The sequence below is a fragment of the Neodiprion virginianus genome, chromosome 2 (genome assembly GCF_021901495.1).
Source record: "Neodiprion virginianus isolate iyNeoVirg1 chromosome 2, iyNeoVirg1.1, whole genome shotgun sequence".
NCBI classification, from domain to species: Eukaryota; Metazoa; Arthropoda; class Insecta; order Hymenoptera; family Diprionidae; genus Neodiprion; species Neodiprion virginianus.
In genome coordinates, this window is record NC_060878.1 from 11,699,002 (window position 1) to 11,718,512 (window position 19,511).

At 35.4% G+C, this 19,511-nt stretch overlaps 3 protein-coding genes across 10 annotated transcripts; 1 reads left to right on the plus strand and 2 right to left on the minus strand.

Moving 5' to 3' along the window:
- Positions 1-600: 600 nt before the first annotated feature.
- Positions 601-4,747, plus strand: LOC124298776 (SET domain-containing protein SmydA-8-like). Of its 5 annotated transcripts, none has more exons than XM_046751242.1 (8): positions 601-740; positions 983-1,087; positions 1,186-1,378; positions 1,430-1,654; positions 2,049-2,336; positions 2,625-2,912; positions 3,311-3,521; positions 4,232-4,747. In XM_046751242.1, the coding sequence occupies exons 2-8, from the start codon at positions 1,005-1,007 to the stop codon at positions 4,513-4,515; spliced, it is 1,572 nt and encodes a 523-aa protein (XP_046607198.1). In that variant the 5' UTR covers positions 601-740; positions 983-1,004; the 3' UTR covers positions 4,516-4,747. The 5 variants fall into 5 exon arrangements, with proteins under 5 accessions (XP_046607198.1, XP_046607199.1, XP_046607203.1 ...); XM_046751243.1 differs by having other exon boundaries at positions 1,484-1,654; XM_046751247.1 differs by lacking the exon at positions 1,430-1,654.
- Positions 4,748-5,170: 423 nt separating this feature from the next.
- Positions 5,171-8,594, minus strand: LOC124298778 (erlin-1-like). 4 transcript variants are annotated; one of them, XM_046751252.1, is made up of 6 exons: positions 7,479-7,590; positions 7,114-7,180; positions 6,946-7,005; positions 6,463-6,652; positions 6,104-6,362; positions 5,171-5,962 (listed from the first exon to the last, which is right to left on the minus strand). In XM_046751252.1, exons 3-6 carry the CDS (start codon positions 6,949-6,951, stop codon positions 5,506-5,508), a joined length of 912 nt encoding a protein of 303 aa, XP_046607208.1. In that variant the 5' UTR covers positions 6,952-7,005; positions 7,114-7,180; positions 7,479-7,590; the 3' UTR covers positions 5,171-5,505. The 4 variants fall into 4 exon arrangements, with proteins under 4 accessions (XP_046607208.1, XP_046607206.1, XP_046607205.1 ...); XM_046751250.1 differs by lacking the exons at positions 6,946-7,005; positions 7,114-7,180 and adding an exon at positions 7,759-8,594 and having other exon boundaries at positions 7,479-7,594; XM_046751249.1 differs by lacking the exons at positions 6,946-7,005; positions 7,114-7,180 and adding an exon at positions 7,861-8,593 and having other exon boundaries at positions 7,479-7,594.
- A 1,097-nt stretch (positions 8,595-9,691) lies between these two features.
- On the minus strand, positions 9,692-18,781 carry LOC124298773 (protein lin-54 homolog). The gene is made up of 12 exons (XM_046751238.1): positions 18,706-18,781; positions 17,391-17,811; positions 16,925-17,245; positions 16,508-16,747; positions 15,603-15,824; positions 14,879-14,995; positions 14,369-14,506; positions 13,765-14,004; positions 13,008-13,207; positions 11,793-12,036; positions 11,396-11,595; positions 9,692-11,287 (listed from the first exon to the last, which is right to left on the minus strand). The coding sequence occupies exons 2-12, from the start codon at positions 17,781-17,783 to the stop codon at positions 11,104-11,106; spliced, it is 2,499 nt and encodes an 832-aa protein (XP_046607194.1). The 5' UTR covers positions 17,784-17,811; positions 18,706-18,781; the 3' UTR covers positions 9,692-11,103.
- Positions 18,782-19,511: the final 730 nt, after the last annotated feature.

Here is a 19,511-nt window from a genome sequence, read left to right on the forward strand (position 1 = left end):
TGACCTGGTGGTTAATATTATTGCTGAGGAAAAAATAAAATCATTTGAGACCTCGGGAAAAGTTTTATCGTAAGAGCTCTAATTTTAGGGAACGGCCAGTAATGTAATGTGTTTTATGGTTTTATAAAATTTCGAATCCTAATCTTTTCAAGATATACGTCATTGTATAGAAAATACCTGTGCTAAAGGAAAAAAGAAATTAGAAATAAGGAGAAGAAGCTACCCTATTCAGAATGCATAGCTAATAGCTGTACATATGTATATGTATATGCAGAAGCACAGAGTAGGTATGATTTGCCTAAAATAAACTCCCCATCGGATTACTTCGGCACAAAATCCAGACACCTTATAGTCTAAGTAAGTTCAACTCGAGCCCCGCACCGCGAAGTCGAGCTCAAGAACTTGATGCTTATTGTTAGGCCGAAGCTTAGCTTGGCACTATAATTGCTTACGGTCCAGTCAGTTTTATTCGAGAACCAAAATACGACAGTCGAGTTTTTATACAATTATTATACCGCATGTGTGTAAATGGTGCGTAATTGCGCGATTATACAGTTGATGGATGTGAGAAACTGAAAGTAGGCTTCATTTGTTATACCAACTCGTTTTGACCATACGTGAATTTCATCTTGAAACGCTTCATTAATTGCGCACAAAATTTGAGAAGAACAACAGTTAAACTATTCAAAATCGGATTGGATAGTCGCATTCCCTTGAAAGATTCGTTTTTGGCATCATTGGTACGTACAGTAATTATCCCATCCATTTGAAAATATTATTTTGAACCTTGTTTAATTATGTATTGGATATTTAATATCAGGGTAATATTCATATTTACAATGAAATTACTTTTATCACCATATACCGACAACAGTCAAAGCAAGTAAACAATTGTTGAACGAGCAGATTAGACAAAAAATGAATCGTAGGAATTCAAATTAAGGTGTACAGTTACAGTATCTAATTTGAATCTCATTCCCAGCTGCGGCATAAAAAAAAATAGGATGGTGAACGACAGAGAAACGCAGGATGCGCCTGCGCAAGTTTTTTTGAAATATCGAATTGCGAAATCTGAAAAACTTGGAAGGTACTATAACTTTCCATACTATACGTCATATTTTGTACAAATGATCCCGAGGCATTAAAATGTTTGACGAAATCAGGAATTGAATGATTGAATTCCAGGTACATGATAGCCGAGAAAGATTTGGTTGCTGGAGAAGTAATTCTTCGCGAAAGTCCAGTGAGTGTTGGTCCAACTGCTTTCTTCGAAGGTTCACTTTGCTTTAATTGTCACAAACCAATCATGCAACCAGAGTTGAAACGTTACAATTGTACAAAGTGTAAGGTTGCTCCACTCTGCCAACCTGCTTGCGAGGTAAGCCTACATTCGTTAAAAAAATTTCGCGACGTTGTTAAATTGTTGTAGCTCGTTCCAGGGTATCACAAAAACGCCGAATGTTCACTTTTTCGCTCAAATCAATTGTATTCGTCCAAAATCTCGGATCATTCGACTGTATTGCTGCCGCTACGTCTCTGGCTTCTCAGGCAAACTGAGACAGAATTATGGAAACATATTGACCTGATGGAAGATCACGTGAAAGAAAGAAGGGGAACCCATATTTGGAGTATTAGAGAACAGACTGTTGTTCAAGTAAGTGATAAACTGTCGATTGGATTGTTAAATTCGGAAGAGACCGTCTTGTCGCAGTGATAATACTATACCAACTGTCATGGCCATCGTATTTAATTATAAAAGTTATTAGGTTTTGCATATTTTGATCTATACGGCGACTCAATGTCAAAAAATTAAGCTTCGACAATTCGCAAGCTGAGTTCTGTATTTTGGTATTTATTAAATTTACCCAAATCGATCCACTGATTATCATTTCCGAAGCCATCGTTTCACCCTAATTCACATTTAAATAGCATGATCCTATGTGTAACTAATAACGTTATCCTCTAGTTGTGTTTCAACGCTGATTTCTTTTGAGGCATGAAAGATTCTCAAGACTAAGTACGGTTTTGAATTCATTTTATTGCGATAGGTTTTGCATAAACTTCGATTGGTGCCGGACGATAGTGAAACTTCAGAATTGATGCAACGAATATGTGGGATTTTAGACGTGAACAGTTTCGAATTGAGGCCCTCGGGCGAATCAGAATTAGAAGGCCACCTTTTGAGAGGGCTTTACACAAAAGCTGCACTCATGGCTCATAACTGCCGAGGCAACACGCACCTCACAGTAGACGAACGCGATGAGCTGGCAATTTACGCCAGTGTAGACATCAAGAAAGGGGCAACTATTTATTTCAATTATACAGGTTCTTTACTGGTAAGTTTTCGAACTGTTTGGGTCCCTTAAATTCGATAGACGTTATCTCGTGACAATGAATACGTGACACACCGACTGGATTGTATTTGATTGTAAAAAAAATGTACAAAATGCCATATACCTCATATGAGGCTCCAACAGCGTGCGCGAGGTTTTCTATGCATTGGTATTCATTGAATTTATCCATACCGATAAGCTGATCACACAATCACGACGTCATATTGTCCTTACAACCCCTACACGAAGGATAAAAATTTTTACTGATAACTTGTATGTACATACATTCAGGGCAGTGCAAAGCGGCGTGAGAATCTTCGAGAAGGGAAATACTTCGAGTGTGAATGTACATTATGTAGGGATCCTTTTGAGTTAAAGTCCAACTTGAGTTCATTGATTTGTCCTCGATGTCGTCAGGGATACGTTGGGATTCAAAATCCTTTAACGTCGAATCCGTATGGTCTTAAAACAAAATGGCAATGCGAACGATGCAAATCACTCCTCAGCGGCAAAATGATCAAGACCACGTTGAATTTAACACGTTCTCTCATTGAGAATACTGAAAACTTCGATACAAAGGTACGTGGCAAATTATCGATTCTGTAGAAGTTCGAAAAAATGTATTTCTCTTTAGAAATTCAACATTCTATATCATTATGAATTGAACTATTTTATGCCAAACCGATTGGCCACTAGCCTCCACCACTTGCAATTGCCATGTTATCTTTATTAAATGACTATTCTATAAATATGTAATTAGTCAAGTTGTCGACTTGTACTTCCGACTTCATCAATTGAAACTAATGTATCACTTTACTCAATTTTACTTATAAGATGTTGACCACGTAGCTATTATGCAGATTTAGAATGAGTGAATCGTGAAAAATCAGTTCATTCAATATCATTCAGTGTCATTCAATACACATAGATAATGATTGATTGGACGGAAAGTACAATTCATCATATTACGATTACAGGCACTTGAATCTTTGCTAACGAAATTATTACTCACCGTTCACACGAATCATTACTTAGCCTTGGATTTGAAGGAAAAATTACTGGTCAACTACAGAAAAGAGATGTCAGCCATTAACCCGCGAAAAAAGATTTTGGAACGCATACTGAACCTTCACAGAGAAGGTCTGGCCGTTCTCGATATTGTCGAACCAGGGATTTCACGTCAAAAAGGTCAATTCAATTTCTAATAATGTACGGTATTAACTCAAATAACGAAACCTTATTCATAATTAATACATTGTAGAAATTTAACGATGTAATTTTTTTTTGCAATCAACCTGCTATGATCCAAAGTGTGGGCGTCAAAATGTCGAATGATGTCAGCTAGTAGCAGGAAATATACGTTTACTTCAACGTATTTCCACGAGTATTTTAATTATTATTAACTCTAGACATAAAAAAATGTGTAACCGCTTGTACAGAGTTTTCTGTCTCTCATATTCGAACAAATTCGCTGAAAAGAAGGCTAGAACGATCAGCTGATCATCCAATGCGACACCATATTGCTCTCCGACGGGTTCTAATAGAATTTGTATTAGGCACAATGCGTAATCGAGAGGATATTCACTTGTTTCAATCGCCAACCACTTGGGGAAGCAGTCACTTTAAAATCCCTTGAAATCACTTGAAATCATTGCAATCGTTTGTCACCCGGTTTATGAGTGAACACCTCCTGTCTGTAATGACGTGATATAGTACCGGTTTTCTCATGAAGAAATGTAGTTCTTCAAACATAAAATCATAATATACTTACAATGAATAAAAAACTGTAAAAGAAATTTGATTTCAATATCGCCACAGTCATTTTTATCTCTAGCAGTTTGACGTAGATTTATCTTTGTTAGTGCAATCTGTTTAATTACGTCGATATTTTATTACAGGAATACGGCTGTACGAAATGCATTTGGCAACAGCATTGATAGCAAAAAAGAATTACGCCGCACGTGAAATATCACCGTTAGAATTGTCGTTACAATTGAAGGAAGCTCAAAATCTACTGCGAAAGGCGTTGTCAAATCTACTTTTGGAACCAACTGGGACGCCCGAAGGCCGATTAGCAAAGCTTGCCTTACAGCAAATGAAACTTTTACGGGAAAATATGACCGATGCCAACGCTCTAGCTACACCAGGACAAAAGCCGAAGACACAGACCATGAAACACTGATCTTTGTGTATAGTAGAGATAAATTTCAAGAGAGCAATCAGTTTTATTCGACCATAATTGACAGTATTGACGGAAGCAGGACATAGGTTGTTAATTGTGCTTCGATCTAAATGTTATACGAATATACTAGAATGTACAATCAATTCGCATTTCTAAAATTATATCAAAGCATCGAAAACAGCGTGCCAAAAGTTTAACTTTCATTTTATAACATTAAATCAGTTTAGAATAATGTGAGCGAAAAAAAATCGTTATTTTCACGAAGTCTGATGATTATGAAATTTTGACAGTACGTGCAATGTTTCCATTGCCATATCACGGTCAGTGGCAAGGTTTTACTACTAAACAAGTTTTGTTGATTTTGAGTTAGAAACTCAAGATTTTCCCTAATCTCGTATTCTCGTGTATTTTTAATCCACGCAGGACAGTTTTAAAGATGAATAGTGTATACCGTCTGAATTAAAAGTTGGGAAAAGAGAAATAACCGTTTAAGAAATCTTTAGCAATGTCATTTGCGCCAACGAGTGAACACGAATGAGACAACATGTCCCCTGTATAATAGAAATGATTTTAAACAAATTTAACATCTTAGCTAGTACTGTTCAAATTTGTTCCGATTTATTGCTATTACATAGTTTGGACGTTGTATCATACGGATTCTCCATCATCGGCACATATGATATTGCTAGATTTCTTAAATGATTTGTTTCTCTTTTTCTAACTTTTCATTCAGACGATGTGGTCCCATTCAATATGAAAATGGCGAAAGGATGAATAATTTTCTAAAAAATGTTCATAATATGAGCGTCACCGTGCAAAGCATACAGATAATGCTTCAAAAATACACATTTTTTTACCATAATCACGTCTTACCGAGGTAAGTTACTGTAATTTATTTGTATTCGAACAAACAATAATTAGTATATTATATATAGGTATGTACAAGCGCACTTCCGAAAAATCACTCATTCTTTCTAACGTTACGTGAAATTATTTTGTCTGTTCGAAATCACTAACAATGGTCGCGTCTTTCCGCGAGATCTTTGCATCAGCGCCCAAAGTAGGATCACTGGAACAGCCTCCGAGTGTAAACATTTTTGGGATGTCAGCTCCGTAATACACTTTGGCATTCTGAGCTAGAGATTCGTATTTCTTGAGCTCCAGAAACTCTTTGGATAATAGTAACTTGTTTGCCTCGGCTTGTCGTTCCATTTGATAAAAATCAGCATCTGACCGACTCTTCTGTCGAGCTAGATGCATCTCATCTTCAATAGACGCCATTCGCTGTAATGATTCTTTCTCCATGATCTTTTGATCGTACTGAATCTTTGCCACTTGGGCTTCTTTTTCTGCTTCGATTATTGCCTTTTTACGATCCGTCTCTGCATCTTTTTCCACTACTCTTTGATGCTGTATCGATATAAGTAACTTCGTCTTCTCTGCTTCCCTGTGAAACAAATTATTTACAATCTCACTATAAATGTTTGATTATTTGGAATTTAAAATCCTCCCACTTTTTTCATCATGATGACTGTAAAAATATTGGTCGATTTAGGTCTTGAACAATTCTTTAATGCTTGATACTCACATCAACTCGTAATTTTTCCTAATAGTCTCTGGTATTTTTGGCTTTGTAACGCGAACTGCCTGGATGCTGAGTCCTGGCGCCAATTCATTGAGATCAGTCTGTAGAGCAGACTTTAAATTTTCGTCGATTTGATCAAATAAATCTATGTAAACTTCGTGAAGACTATGCATAGAACAAAATTGATTTAATTCATGATGAACTTTGTTGAATATTAAAGTCCTGTCGTAATCTGCGGTAAAGTTTTTCACCATGTTGTAAACTGAAAAAAAATTAGAACATTTTTTAAGATACCTTTACTTTTTGGGTACCTATGGAAACAACATATATGCGCAATATTTTAGAATCATTTATTCCTTTACCACTGTTTGCATCCAGAATGTTCACAACTTCTATTCGATCAAAATAAATCATAACACCTCCACTCGTTCCGCAGGGAACATTTTTAACTTCGTCCGTTTGTAAAGTTACCTGAACTGAACGATATGAAGTTAAAAGAGGGACCATCATATGAAATCCCGGACTACTGACGTGTGAAAGCAACGCGCCACCCTAAAATTGAGAATCCTGTTATTTGTAGGTATTTGTCACATTTACATCAAGATTAAGGATGAATACGCTTCATCATCCGAATCAACAGTTAAGGAAAAGTGGAAAAACAGTTTATAAAATCTCCAGGACTGTACTTTGTGCTAATGATAGTGAACACCGATGAAACAATACGTCTGCTGTGTAACGAAAATAAACGATTGGGAACAAATTAGAATAACACTAGCTAAGTTATTAACAATTTGAGACTAGGTTTCACAAATGGAAAGTTTAAAATGATGAAATGCTGGTCTTACTTTCATCTGTTTTCACCAGTTTTCGTCACATTTTATTCATCACAGAAATCTTTACGAGACCTGAGAAAAATTTTATAAACGATTATCTCCATAGTGGATAAAAAGAGATATGCATAAATACGGTACAATAGATGTTTGTCGACAATTATATTTAAGCATTGTATTTACACTATAATGTAATATTTCTTGAATGTTTTCCAGTCAATCGAGCTGCAGGGTTCTACTCAGCAAACCACTAAGCCCAAGAACATTAGAACCGGGTAAAAAAACACCATGGTTTAAAGGTTTTGCCTACTTCAAGTCATGCACTTTTTTTTAAATAGTTGATATCTTAGCTTACGTTATTCAAAATTGCTCAAAATTATTTTTATAGCATAATAGGTATGTTATATTCGTATTCACTTTCATTGCAGCCAATAACTGGGCTAGACATTTTTTAATCGGATTTTTCTCCTTCCTAAACTTTGAATTTCGATCGTTCGACTCATTCACCATTAACAATCTTATTAGAAAGTACAATAATAAAGACTTACCCGAAAATATACACCAACATGACCCTCCTCAATTCGATGAAGTGAAAAATTAAATACTACAGCCAAGCAAACTAGTATACATAATCCGATAATATTTTGATCGGACATTTCCTTACCTATAAACGAAAGAGTCAATTAAAGTACGGTGGAATAATGAATTTTTAATGGAAACTAAGTTTCAATGACATTGAATGAATCGATGTGTTTGTGTATACTGGCAACCTTAAAGCAAATGAAACTAGGTTATGTGACAGGCTGAACATAATCTCAACATTCTTACCGTATATTAATTATTTCGGATTGAATAATTCTTACTGATTACATTAACGAAGATGGAAATCGGATTTAAGGTGATTTTTTTTTTATAGAATATCTAACTAACCCTCCTATTCACCCTTCCGTGTTTACAAGTCTTCTATCCATGGCTACTTTGATCAGTGCCACGGTGCAAGAATCATGCAAGAATTGAAGTTGATATGAAGCAATATCGCGGGCATGGTTTTGTTTGTATACAGACAAGAGCTCGATTCTTGAACCCAGGACCCTAGATGTCATATAAATACGCAGAACCATTGGATCTCAGAAAAAATCTAATTTTTATTTCGTGAAATTTGTGGGATTTTCACCTCTATTAGATGATAATAGAAAGGAAGGAAATAAATCAGAGTTTTTCACATTTTTATTAGGAAAGAGTCTTGAGTTCCCAGATTTTCATTCGATTTTCGCGTGGTAGCCGACTTTAACACAAATAATCAGATTTTTGAAAACTCTGATTATTTCGGATTGTCAATAAAAGATAAACGTCCGAAAGAATAAGTTCATTCCGGAAAATCTCAAAAATTTTTTGAAATTCCCCAGATATTATCAGAATAATTCAAACTTGTCCAGAACTAATATAGAATACAACTCAGAGTTGTTCGGAAACATTGCATATTTCCAGCAAACTTTTTTAAAAAAATTTATGAAAATTAGCTGAGAATTTTTTTCTATCAGGGGGAGTAAAAATAAACGCCTAGGCCGATTTTTCGCTCTTAATAAACTACAAATCTATGAATATATAACATGTATTTGTATTTTCATTTACTTACTTTACTTATCCTTACAATAGTATATATTTATAAGTCCTACTTATTATTATTATTTTTATATTAAATTACTTTGCATATATAGATATATATATGTATATATCGAGAGATATCCTGATTTCACTTGGCCAGTGTTATAATTGCCATTACGTATGATCATTTAAATTGTGTCTGGAACCATGTGATATTCAATACCTTATAAGTGAGGTAAAAACACAAACTCGACATAAATGTACGCACTGACGGGGCTAGGATGGAATTCTGTACGACGAACACAGAGTTCGGATGTGCAATTCTTAAATTCATCCAAAAACTATTAGCAATTAAGGCAAATGTATTGCACAGGAATCTCGGATGCTGACCAGGTAACTAATCGAATATATTCTCTCCAAGGTTTATGCTATTGCAAATAAGTTTTCAATGAACTTCGGATATTGCAAAGACTATTAGTTGCTGTAACATTGTAGCGCATGTATCAGTTTTATTTTTTTAATTTTAAATGCAGAAAAACATTAAGTAACACAGTACTTCCATAGTTTGATGTTAGATTAACGAAATATCATTTGTATATGATCATTAGGGTGTGTCAAAATAAATTTTTTTTGGATTTTCATGGGGGCGCAGGGCTAAATTGTTATTTTGTACCACAAAAAAGAGATTCTCAAAAGAGGAGTGCTGTAGCTCAAGTGCTAGGGTATCCTAAATCGTTTTTTGTAAAAAAAACAGTGAAAAATCACACACACAGAGAATGCTGACGTGAAAGGATCGCAATATTTATATTTTTATTTTTTTTCAAATAATTCTGGCACAGAATACAGAAAAATATTTTTTATAGTAGTTTGAGTTTATACAATGGATAAAGTAAAATATTTTTCTTTCTTCTGGGCCAGAATTATTTGAAAAAAAAAAAATATTTTAGTTTATACATTGTATAAACTTAACCTACTATAAAAAATATTTTTCTTTATTCTGGGCCAGAATTATTAAAATAAAATTAATTATTAGTATTAAAAAAAAATAAACAAAAAAATATTGCGATCCTTTCACGTCAGCATTCTCTGTGTGACGTGTCTCAAATAATTTTTTAAGGACCCCAAAGACTTTAGTGAGAGAAAAAAGTCAATAACGTAGATTTAAAACTTATTTAATTTGATTTTTCACTGTTTTTTTTTTACAAAAACCGATTTAGGATACCCTAGCACTTGAGCTACAGCACGCCCCTTTTGAGAATCTTTTTTTTGTGGTACAAAATAACAATTTAGCCCTGCACCCCCATGAAAATCCAAAAAAAATTTTTTTCAAACACCCTAATGATCATATATTCCATAAGTTTACTTGTTTTCTGCCTTAGTGTAATGCTGCTTTTTAAAAATATATAACTCAGATTTTTTCTGGCATCTTTGCAAATATAGCACATTTTTACTCATCCCGCAGCAGAGTGACACTTATTCGATTCGCAAGTCCATAAGCGGGACTCACATGAGTAGGAATAAACCGAACAAAATGTCAATGCTCAACAATTCTTATTATACCCTTTCTTATTGTTACTCAATTTTTTACTTAAATGTAATCTCGGTTGGTTTACACTGAATAGTTTTCAGGATGTATAATCTAAAATTTACAGTATGTTCTGTAAAATTGAATGCTATCATATCTGCAACTCAGAAGATATTGATAATTGTTAACAAAATACCAAATACATTTCATAAAGTGAAAATCAGACACACTTATTACATCGTTAAGCTGGGAATAATATACCGAAGTTCAAATTTACCAGTATATATAGATTTAAATGTGGTGGACAGCGTGGAGTGGTCAAAACAAAGATTCACATAATGATCGCGCAAGTTTTTAAGTAATTACATCGACAACCTGGCGTTGAAATTGCGTGCTATTCACATTCAGTACTCCGTCTGCCATGGTTATTCGCGTGGTTATTCGCTCTTTCTGTAAATGAACAATTTTCGGTGCATTATCTATAACCACAGTACAAAATTGAATGCAATATTTCAAAAGAAATAGCAGTAGAGATACGGAAAAATGTTGTACAGACAGGGTTTTGGTTCAGGGGTATTCAAAATAAAAGCAATCTCTCCAACTCAGCATTGATTGGATCTATTCTGCGGTTTTGGCTTCTTAAAACTGACCAATTTGTTGTCTTTAATTGAATCCCTAACAAGTTTTTTTTTCCCTCGGTTGATACAAGTTCGAACGTGACACCAACATTTCGGATTTCAAAATTGTAGATTTTTCGTATATATTTCACGTTTAAAAATATTGCAATAGTTGAATTAAACTGACGCGCTGTACATATACATACATACATACATATATATATATACACACATATATGTATGCATATAAATTTGGTATTTAATACCCTTTCCTGAAATAGATTTCTATACCTATATGTATATGTACAATATTTTTTTGCTGTATTGTTGTACCCACAGGGCAACTTTCTCTCTTGCTGCAGCAATATTTAAATACATTTGTAACATTCTGATATTCGCAGCTTGTACCAAGCATACAAAAGATTGCTAGGTAGTTTCAGCCTTATGAGCAGATTCAATTATTTCCTTTAAGCATCGGCCAAATTCTTCGATGATTAATCGCTGCGATGTTTCATCGTCTAACATGCTGCGTTCAGCCTCTTCAGCTTGTGCCATTAAGCACTGACATGTAATCTCAACGACTTTATCGGTCAAAAAGTTGAAAGGTTGCCTGAAAAATACGGTTTTCATATAAAAATTCGTTAACAAGAATCGTTCAGAGTGAAATAAGATTGTTGATGAATTTAAAATTCGTCATAATACAGTGCCTGATCTTTACCTCGCTCCTGTATTTGACATCGCTGGTGGCCTGAACGCCATATCAGACAGTTGCTGCAGTTTCGTCTTGCTCAGAGTAAGCTGGGCTGTTCTAACTTCAGCCGCTTCCGCCAGGTCTTTTAACGATTTTTTCTCTAAATTTGGTTCTTCCACATTACGACAACCCATACATTTGCAGTTAGCAGAACAAGGTATTTTTGCCTGAAAAAAGTGACAGATAATCAGATCATTCACGAAATACTGTTTCAATTAATCATTCAAAAAACCTGACTATTTGTTCTTTACGTTTTCAAACTGTGACTCTGCGCAATTGAAATTATAAAACAACTTTCGCAGTCTAATATAGATTTAGATTTGCTAGATTCTATTGTTACCTCAGCGGAATGTTTCATTCTTACCTCGTAGCACTCGCAATAGTTCTTCAAACAGCCGCTGCGCTTGCAATTGCATCCCTTATTATGCCTTCGTATATCATCGCCGGTTTCACGTCCTTTTCCAATCTTGGGGCGAAAGGCGTTGGGATTCCGCTCTAAGCAAGACTTGATTGCTCGCTGGCGTTCCTCTTCGTTTTCGAGGTTGTTAGAACAGTTGTTGCAATTGCACATATGGCAAAATTCACCATTTGCAAAGCAATCGCAATAGCTGGAGATATTTTTTATAGTATAATCAAAGAGGAAACAGTTTCAGTTTTATAGAGACTACAAATACCACCGTCTTCAATCGAATTATGTCAATATCTCAGTATTTATTGACCTAATCAGATTTATTCTTTTGCTACAATTTTCTAGAAGGATATCAGACTTTCATTTGTTTCAAATAGAATGTTAACAAGAGAGCAACAGCAGAGATCAATGCCTTCTACAATATTCCATAAAAATCAGCAGAATATAGCATTTCTCACATATATTCTGGACTATTAAGTACGTCGATTTTCATTTGTTTTTTATTTCATTTTGATCTTTTGTTGTTTATTTCATGTCAAACTTTCCTATCATTTGAAATATTTCACAGTATATGAGCTTCACCAGAAATATTTAAGCATTTTGGTTTGAACCTTATGTTTTCAGAACTGTGCGGTTTACCCTTAATATTATAATTTATTTAAAAGACACAATATAATGTTCGAGTTAGTATTGTTGAATTTACGATTCAATTTGTATCCTCAAACAAACAAAAGAAATAGTGACTATTTTCTTTATGGAAAGGGAAAAAAATATTTTTATCGTATTTCTCATCAGTAATTGACTACTTCAGTTTATTTCATATCGTTTCTGTCTAAAAGAATTTTACTGTCTATAAGAATTTTACTTCACCAGTATTTAGCAAAGTTTCGCTTAGAAAGAAAATAAATCATATCTGATCATATTCGAACGGATTTGTGGATGCATCTGTCTGTATGTATTTATATATGTATGTATATAACAGATTTTGGGCGGACGATATCTTCAAAACGGAAGGACCAAATAAGATGAGATTTGGTCTATTGGTTTAGCCTAATTCAATTTAGAACTCATTAGATTTTGAGCAAAATCCGCCAAATCATTTCGGAGTTATTTCCGAAACGTTATATTCCTTCTTGTTTTGTAATTTACATGAAACTTGGCTTCACTTACAGTTTGAGACATTGTGATTTGGTACAGTTGCATGGTTTCCTTGGTCGTATGCCGTTGGGCTCCAGGCTAGATGAAGACCTCTGAGAGCTTTTACCTTCGGAAAGAGATCCAATCGACAAGTTCCCAGTAGAACCTTGAGAAGTAGTCAGCAAACTTGGGGTCGATTGCTGAGATTTTCCCTTAGCCTCTTCTGATTGTTGCTGAAACATTTTTAGTACATAGTTAAAATTGCGTATTCGATTTTGATGCTTTAATTGTCATTTTCATTCCATTTGCCACCTAAAATTAGGAATATCTTTTGATTTCACAATCAAAGATTATTTTAACATAGCCGCAGATTTCTTCGTAGTTTCATTTGCTAAGAACTCTAAGAAAGTTTGTCTCCCTAACTAATGTCTTATTCTAATTCGAGTAGCCGCATTTGACTGAAAATTCGGGCTAATTATTAAAAATATTTATGAATCCGAAGAACTTAAATAAATAAATTTCGTGGCGCTTATATTACACATCTTACTCATGAAAATTTTAGATAAATTGAATCTACACATGTAGAAGTATTATTATTTAGTAAATATTCTTCAAAATGGTATTCCGAATACACGTAAGGAGTTGTATATTCTAAAACACCTATAAATTCGATCAAGATTAAGTAAAATTTAAAACATTTTCAAATCGAAAAATATTGTAGCCCACTTTTCAATGCGAAATAGCATACCATTTTCTCTTCAAGGGTACGAAAAACTCATAACATATTTACCTGTTGTTGAATATACTGCGCTGGAAGTACAACAATGTTTCCAACGTTAGAATTCGCAGACAAAACAGCCTGACCCGTAGCAAGCTGATTCAAAGCCGACGCAGGTATGGCGACAGCGCTTTTTGACTGCCCACTGACTGCTGCTGTTGCAGGAATCAACAGCCTTTGACTGCTCGTAGACAACGTAGTTTTCGGTACAACAGTTCTCAACGGCTGACTAGTCGTGTTCAACGGTAATACCTGAGTACAGAAATTAATCAGTTTCAAAAAAACATTAAGCCTACAGAATCATCTTACAGCCTATGGTGAAATTTTTTTTCGAAATTTTTAGAAATTGGAATGTGAATTTCTCTCAGTTTTTCAGACAAGTCCCTAAGAAATTATAATATTTAATCAGGTATAGTCAGAAACTTGTAAACTCAGATTTATCCGAATCCTATGAAAAGTACTGAAAGAATATGAGTTTGTTACAGAAACTCTCTAGAGTTTTTTAAAATCACAAAGAAGTTATAAAAATTCTCAGAACTATACAGACATAGACTCTCAAATACTATAAAGACATGGTATATATTGCTGCGAATTATGATAGCCGTGCTTCCCATACCTTGACAATTTGCTGTTGAGTTCCAAGCTTATGCGTCATTCCTACAGTCTGAAGTGTTGTTTGAGACTTTGGTTTCCCCACAGTTACCACGTTGCTCGTCCCAGATGAGGGTGTACTTACCAATCGGACATATTGTACCTGAATATTTTGATAACAGATCGGCATACATAAGTGTTTCGGCAATCGCTGTACAAAAGTACTTCTGTATTTTGTTGTACAAGTACATTTGTGTTTTGTCTCGATTTTATTTTTTTTTCCTTTGTCTCTGCGTAGTATTTATTCATCAATTGTATCATCTATATGCACATTGTCTTCTCATGGTACTCAGACCAGTGTTAATTTTGTCACGCAATGGAGTGGATGTGATAAAAGAAAATATAGGGACTTAGCAAAGAATCATGATAATAACGAATTTCTGTGATTCAACCATATGAAAACAAATGTTTTGACAAACAAAATTGAAACTTTTTACATTGACGATAAAAGGATTGAGTTATAGGGTTCGATTACCTGTCGGCCAGGCATTTGTATCTGATGTACTTGATTCGGACCACTGACAATATTTTGGTTGGCGGGTATTCTGATTACTTGACTGTTGCCAAGTAGGGTCCCTGGCTTCAATGAACTCTGCAACAAAAGAAAGAGCGAAAAATATACGAATGAAGGACAGAACAGAATGCACAAGATCATCTGCAAATTACTCCATTGGCCCTCCATTCCTACGGTACTTTTGCTTTCATCCCAATTCATCTCCAAAGTATTGAATAGAGCTTGTCAGAAGTTTCTTGGCCAGTCAGCGTCTCGTGCTTTCCACACATCACCATCATCAGGAGGATATTTTCTACGTTAAAACATGTGACAAACTCATTTAAATCAATTTCTAATACGACTATGCGAGTTTTTGTCGCTTAATGTGCCAGCTGAAAATTCACTCAAAAGGGAAAAGAAAAGAGAAATGTCCAGAAACATCCCGTGCAAAATACAGGTGGCTCCGAAAATCTTTGGCTGCTTAATTCTTATTTCGGATATGGCTTTACCAGTAGCTTGAATACTTGAAGAAAATTTGTGAGTTTTCAATTATTGAAATGATATTTGAGAAAAAGAAAAAACGTGTGCAAAAGGCTAGTTTTTTGTTATCATTGTACATTTTGTATCTGTCCACAGAATAATATTTATGCATGTTACTTCTGGAAAAATAAAATACTTTTACAGGTTCCTGTAAAACTAAAAATACCTGTCTTATGATCACTTTTTGTGAATTCTGTGGCATATTTTTTCCAGTGCTGGAGAACGTTGTGGTTTGGGAGTTGGAGACTATTGATGACTTGGCGTGGCTAGTCATTGAAGTAGGGGCTGGTAATATCTTGGCAGGGGGCTTCACAGTCGTAGCTGGGAGAATTGTCATTTTGGAAGGTTGAGTTGAAGTTGATGTGACCAATTTATTCACAATTATACCCTGTACAAACATTTAAACACTTAATACACTAAGTCAAGTTACCTCCGGCAAAAATTATGTGCAGAAAGGTTTAAAAATGTGCACGTATTCCCTTAGAATGTAAATTTCCGAGTTTCCCAGTTTTTCTGAAAAATCTCTTACAATTTCTAAACATTTCTAGAAGTTTTACAGAAATATCTTACTTCCGAAACAGAAAATTAATTTCAGCACATCTGTGGAAAACCCATGCCATTTCTTTGAAAATTCTGATAACTTTCTGTAATCCTAGTTTTACCGAAAATATTTTTTTTCAGACATGTGATTCAACTGTTCAACTGAAAATTTCAAATCTCACTCAGATGTTCATCATAATTTTCTTCTATGCAATGGCAGTAAGTAATACATAGAAACACGAAATCTTGAACTATGCAAGGTGCTAGTTACTAAATTCGGTTCCGGAATCATATAGGTATTCTTTAGAAATTGGTTCGATCTTTACTTCCTAGTCAACTTTTTAAGAAATAGTCAGAAAACGTAAAGCTTAGAATTTCTCAATTTTCAACAGAGAATGAAGTTTTCCAGAAATATGAGTAATTCCCAGACCCCATCTACAACATCTGTTGAAGTTATTGAATATTCGTAGAATAAATCGAACGCATATGAGCTACAATAGTCTTACAAATGTTTCTTTTAAGTACCAATACCTGCTGTTTGTGCGGCGACGATGGCAGTATCTGCTGTATCTTCCCGGAGGAGAGAAGTCCCATTTGCTGAGCTTGTGCAAAAGTTATAGTTTTCGTTGGGCTTGCGATGCTCGGACTGGCTCCGCTACTCGTGATAAACTTGATAGTCTGCGGCTGCTGATTGTCATGTTGGGTGTTGGCAAGCAAAACCTGTTGACCTGTCTGGCTCTGATTACCGGTCAGAATCATTTTTGTGTATACCTGTTTATTCCGTTCAAATTACATTAGAAATTTGCAGTAAATGGAAGGCAGATCGATAAGAATTCAATAAAAAACAATTGTTACACCAACAAAGCGTAGAATATTTCTATTTCAATTTCTCATTCAGGTGATAAATACCAGTATTCGATAGCACACGATCCATGAAGTAAGACTCACGTTTCTGTTTTGTTGTACAGACTGAGCTGGTCTTTTTATGGCCGACTGAACAGGTTTGACGTTCTGTACATTGCTCAGAGTGATGGTCCCAGATTGGCTAGTTGTCACGATCGGTCTTGAACCTTGTGCCGATCTCAGCTGTACTATGTTGCCGTCTGCAGACTTGGCCGTTATCAGAGTCTGAGCCAGCGATTGTAGCTGACCAGGCGATGCTGTCGATGGGTGAGATATTTTCAGTATTTGGCTTGTGCCTTGGCCACCTGCTGGTGACACAATCATTATTGACTGGCTTTGAGACACTTGTGGCACAGTTGGCTTCACCTGAAAAAAAGTTTTACCCAAGTGTAAATAGCAATGTTCAAGTTTAAGGATGATGGGCTTCACGGTCTAAACCAAAGACTAGGAAGAGAGAGAAAGACATTTCAATAATCTGTAAAGTCACAGAAATAATAAAATGGAAATTTACCTGTATTGCTGACACAGGCACTCTTTGTAGGGTTGGTTTAGTTTGGAATACAATATTTTGACTATTCTGATTAGCTGCTGATGAGTAAGTTATCTGTTCAGGCTGAGCGTTGTCCGATAGATCGGTCATCTCAATGTCAGACGCTGTAGTTGTAGACTCAATGCTTCGATCGAGAAGCATAGTTTCGTCGTCAGTTGTCATTACCTCTTCGGCGTTCATGCATTCAAATTCAGCCTGAATGCTTGCCAATGCCTCAAAGTCGTTGTTCGAGTACTGCTCTGAGCTGTGCGACAAACTTAGAGCGCTGAAATCTCCATCGCTCAACGTTCGTGAATCCAATGCCAGAGGTTCAACAAGGGCTCTTGCCCCTGGGCTTTTATTACTTGCAGCCATACTCTGCTCAAAATTTATTATTCCTTAGCTGAAATTGCCAAATTGGAGATAGATTTATAAGCCAGTTTTGTAAAGCGGTGAGTTTACACACCGAAAGGTATTATCGATTTACAAACATGATCACCTGGCGATTAGAAGTAGACTCATTACTTGCACAATTCATGCTTCAAAAATAGTTGTGCTTTATATACTTGCTGAAGATAAATAAGCAGCAAAGTGTCATAGTTGGAACTTTTTCCAAGGAATTTTATCTCAAATTGGGTAGCTAAAAATTTCATGGGGATAGGAGAAAAGCGAAATGATTGTAGTCACTATGTAGCTGTATAGTTTGTTGACGTTGTTTGTACTATAGTTCAATACTGAGGATAAGCGTGATTTTAAAAATTCAAAAATTCAAATAGTTGTTAATGATTCAGGCGTTTTGGGAGCGATAAACAAGCGAAAGCGTGGAATCGAACGCTAATCGGGGAAGCAATAATGGGCAGGGATTCGAAGTTTGAAAAATGGAACGAACAAATTTGAATATCAATGCAAAACGTTTCGAAGCTTGGACGACAGACGGTCGCATTAGCGCCATTTGTTACATCAACGCGCCATTTTAACACAAACAGTATTCGATGTGGATTCAAGACTATTAAAATTAGGTGAATAGTTGAAGATTCTACTTATTCTGTGAGTATAATACGAGAGAATTATTCAACGCACCTGAGATCGAAATATTCACACGAAAGAGGCTCAAAATTGCGAAAAATTGAAGTTAACCTAGAACTCAGTTGTTTGCAGAAAGTTCGTGCTGCGCGCATACGATGGTTCACATTCTGACTGAGCAATGACTCTAATTACTTCAGAACTGAAGTACAGTTTAAAATAAATGCGATTTGAACGTGCTCTAAATTAGTACTGCCGAATGTTCTGAACTCACCTGCGTACTTTTCTGGCATCCCGAATTTGTTCAAAATCACGCGCCCACCATTACTATCCCAAGATGCACCACGCGCTTCTATTCTATATACGAACAGACCCAAAGTCATTAATGGTCGCGCTATACGTGGAAGAAATTCTAACCGTTCACTTGCTGCATCGCTTCTCGGGATACATTTCTGACACTACGCACAGTAATCTCCTATCTCTGTTGCACTATTTGATCGATGGATGGCTCGGTCTCACTCCTAGGGAATTTTAGTTTTTAAACCAGTGCATGGTGTACAAAATTATAATAACAAACGTGATAGGCACAGAGAGAAACCTATAGGCACAATTGTAGTATAGTTGATATTATATTATTATATATTTCCCAAAATATAGATGTATGTACAAGAAATTACAGGTTTAAGGGGCTGCTCTTATATTTATAGTATATATTTCCAAATATCTAAATCTCAAACACTTATATACTACTGGAGGCATGGTTTCTACGAAATCGAAATTGTAAATTCGTAGAATTATTGACATTTATTTATTTCTGCGTCAAATGAAAATTCGTTGCAGTGTTTTTGTTTAGAATTGTGTATAGAATGGACCTGTTAAACCTTTTTTCGCATTTGAAATACGTGGACAACGTTTACAGATATACAGAAGATTAAAAATGTAAGTTGTAATATATACTACGTGATTTAAAAATAAAAATGTAATTTGTATTTCCGTATCACCGGGCGTAGTAGAGTTATACACGAGGAGGACCACGGGGAGGACTTGAGTTGAAGTCCTCAGCTCTACGATGGGAAGCAG